General features: G+C 47.6%; 1 protein-coding gene across 1 annotated transcript in view; it reads left to right on the forward strand.

The window, feature by feature from the left end:
* The first annotated feature begins 1,054 nt into the window (after positions 1-1,054).
* Positions 1,055-1,445, forward strand: part of LOC119316947 (small nuclear ribonucleoprotein SmD1a-like) — a 3,222-nt gene continuing 2,831 nt past the window's right edge. The window contains exons 1-2 of the mRNA XM_037591340.1: positions 1,055-1,210; positions 1,330-1,406. Coding sequence (XP_037447237.1) covers positions 1,197-1,210; positions 1,330-1,406 — 91 coding nt within the window. The 5' untranslated portion in view covers positions 1,055-1,196. The remainder of the gene's footprint in view (positions 1,211-1,329; positions 1,407-1,445) is intronic.

Below are 1,445 nucleotides of genomic sequence, written 5' to 3' on the forward strand. Positions count from 1 at the left end.
ACGATGCCGCCGCTGTGCTGCGAGGCCGCCGGAGTTGCTAGGACAGGTGGCGTTGCCGCAAGCCGGTGCTGCCGGTGCCGCTGTGCAGGCTGCCAGAGTTGCTAGTTGCTATGGTCGTGGTTGTGTTATGCGATGGGAAGAACATAGGGATGGAAGACCATGTTGGGTTGACTTTTATCGGCGGCTAGGGATGCCCATATCAGAGGTGGATGTTGTTTTCTTTTGTGCATCCGGAGGACGCCTTGCAGGCGCCAAAAAATAACCAATGAGAAAACAAAGAAAACTAGAGTGAAAAATAAAAATAAAACAAAGAAAACCATGAAATCAAAGAAAAAAGTAAATAAAATGGAAATAAAAAGAGGTGATATTTTTAGTTTCGTCCCGCTTCGTTTGGTCCCACTTCAATTAATTTCACGTACGCTATTTGGTTTCGTAACTTGCCACCCTTTTTGACTCAACGGAGAAAGCCCACCTTGCGGAGCACTGAGGCCCATGTCCGGAGAGCTGGCAAAAAATAAAATTACTGATGGGAGGGTTCGATCTCATAACCCGCGAACCGGCCACGCACAGTTTGTTCAACTGACCCAACTAGAGATATGAGAGGATTTTTTTCTCTTGTTGTAATGCACGAGCCTTTTTGCTAGTAAAATGAAAAAAAAAGGTAAACCGGTCGAGCCTCGAACCTAAAGCGATCGACCGCAGCTAAATGGCCAGGCCGCAAGTGGTCGCCCGTAATAGGCCTTAGGGCCAGTTCTTTTCGGCGATTCTCCCAGAATCACCCCCTCCCCAGCTTCTTCCAGAATCGTCACTTCATAAACTTTTTACAATCATATCTAATTAAGGTCTAATTAGCTAGGGCCAGTTCTTTTCGGCGATTCTCCCAAAATCACCCCCCTCCCCAGCTTCTTCCAGAATCGTCACTTCGTATTTTTTTTACAATCCTATCTAATTAAGGTCTAATTAGCTAGGATTGTATAAACATATAGAGTGGTGATTCTAGGAGAAGCTGGGGAGGCTGGCCCTTAGAGTTCTCGCAGACCGCAGTGAATCAGATAACTACGGCCCAGTTAAGCCCAGGTCGAAGTCTCTCGCCCAGATCGGGGGTTTATGTCTCCTTCCCCGCTGAGAAAAGAAGCAGCTCGTGGCAGCTCCCTGCAAAAATCCTAGCTTTACCTCCGCCACCAAGCGCCTCTACGATGAAGCTCGTCAGGTAACCGGTGCTCCTTGTTCGACCTTTTTTCTAGGATTCAGTTTCGATTTCCCTGGAATTTACTGATTCTTCCGGTGCAAATTTTCGCCCAAATTGGTGCGGATTTGGGTGGCCTGCAGATTCTTGATGAAGCTGAACAACGAGACGGTGACCATCGAGCTCAAGAATGGCACCACCGTCCACGGCACCATCATTGGTATGATGCGCACCGATCTTTACTGAGAGAACTAGATTT

This window comes from Triticum dicoccoides, chromosome 6A (genome assembly GCF_002162155.2).
Source record: "Triticum dicoccoides isolate Atlit2015 ecotype Zavitan chromosome 6A, WEW_v2.0, whole genome shotgun sequence".
In the NCBI taxonomy this organism is placed as follows: domain Eukaryota; kingdom Viridiplantae; phylum Streptophyta; class Magnoliopsida; order Poales; family Poaceae; genus Triticum; species Triticum dicoccoides.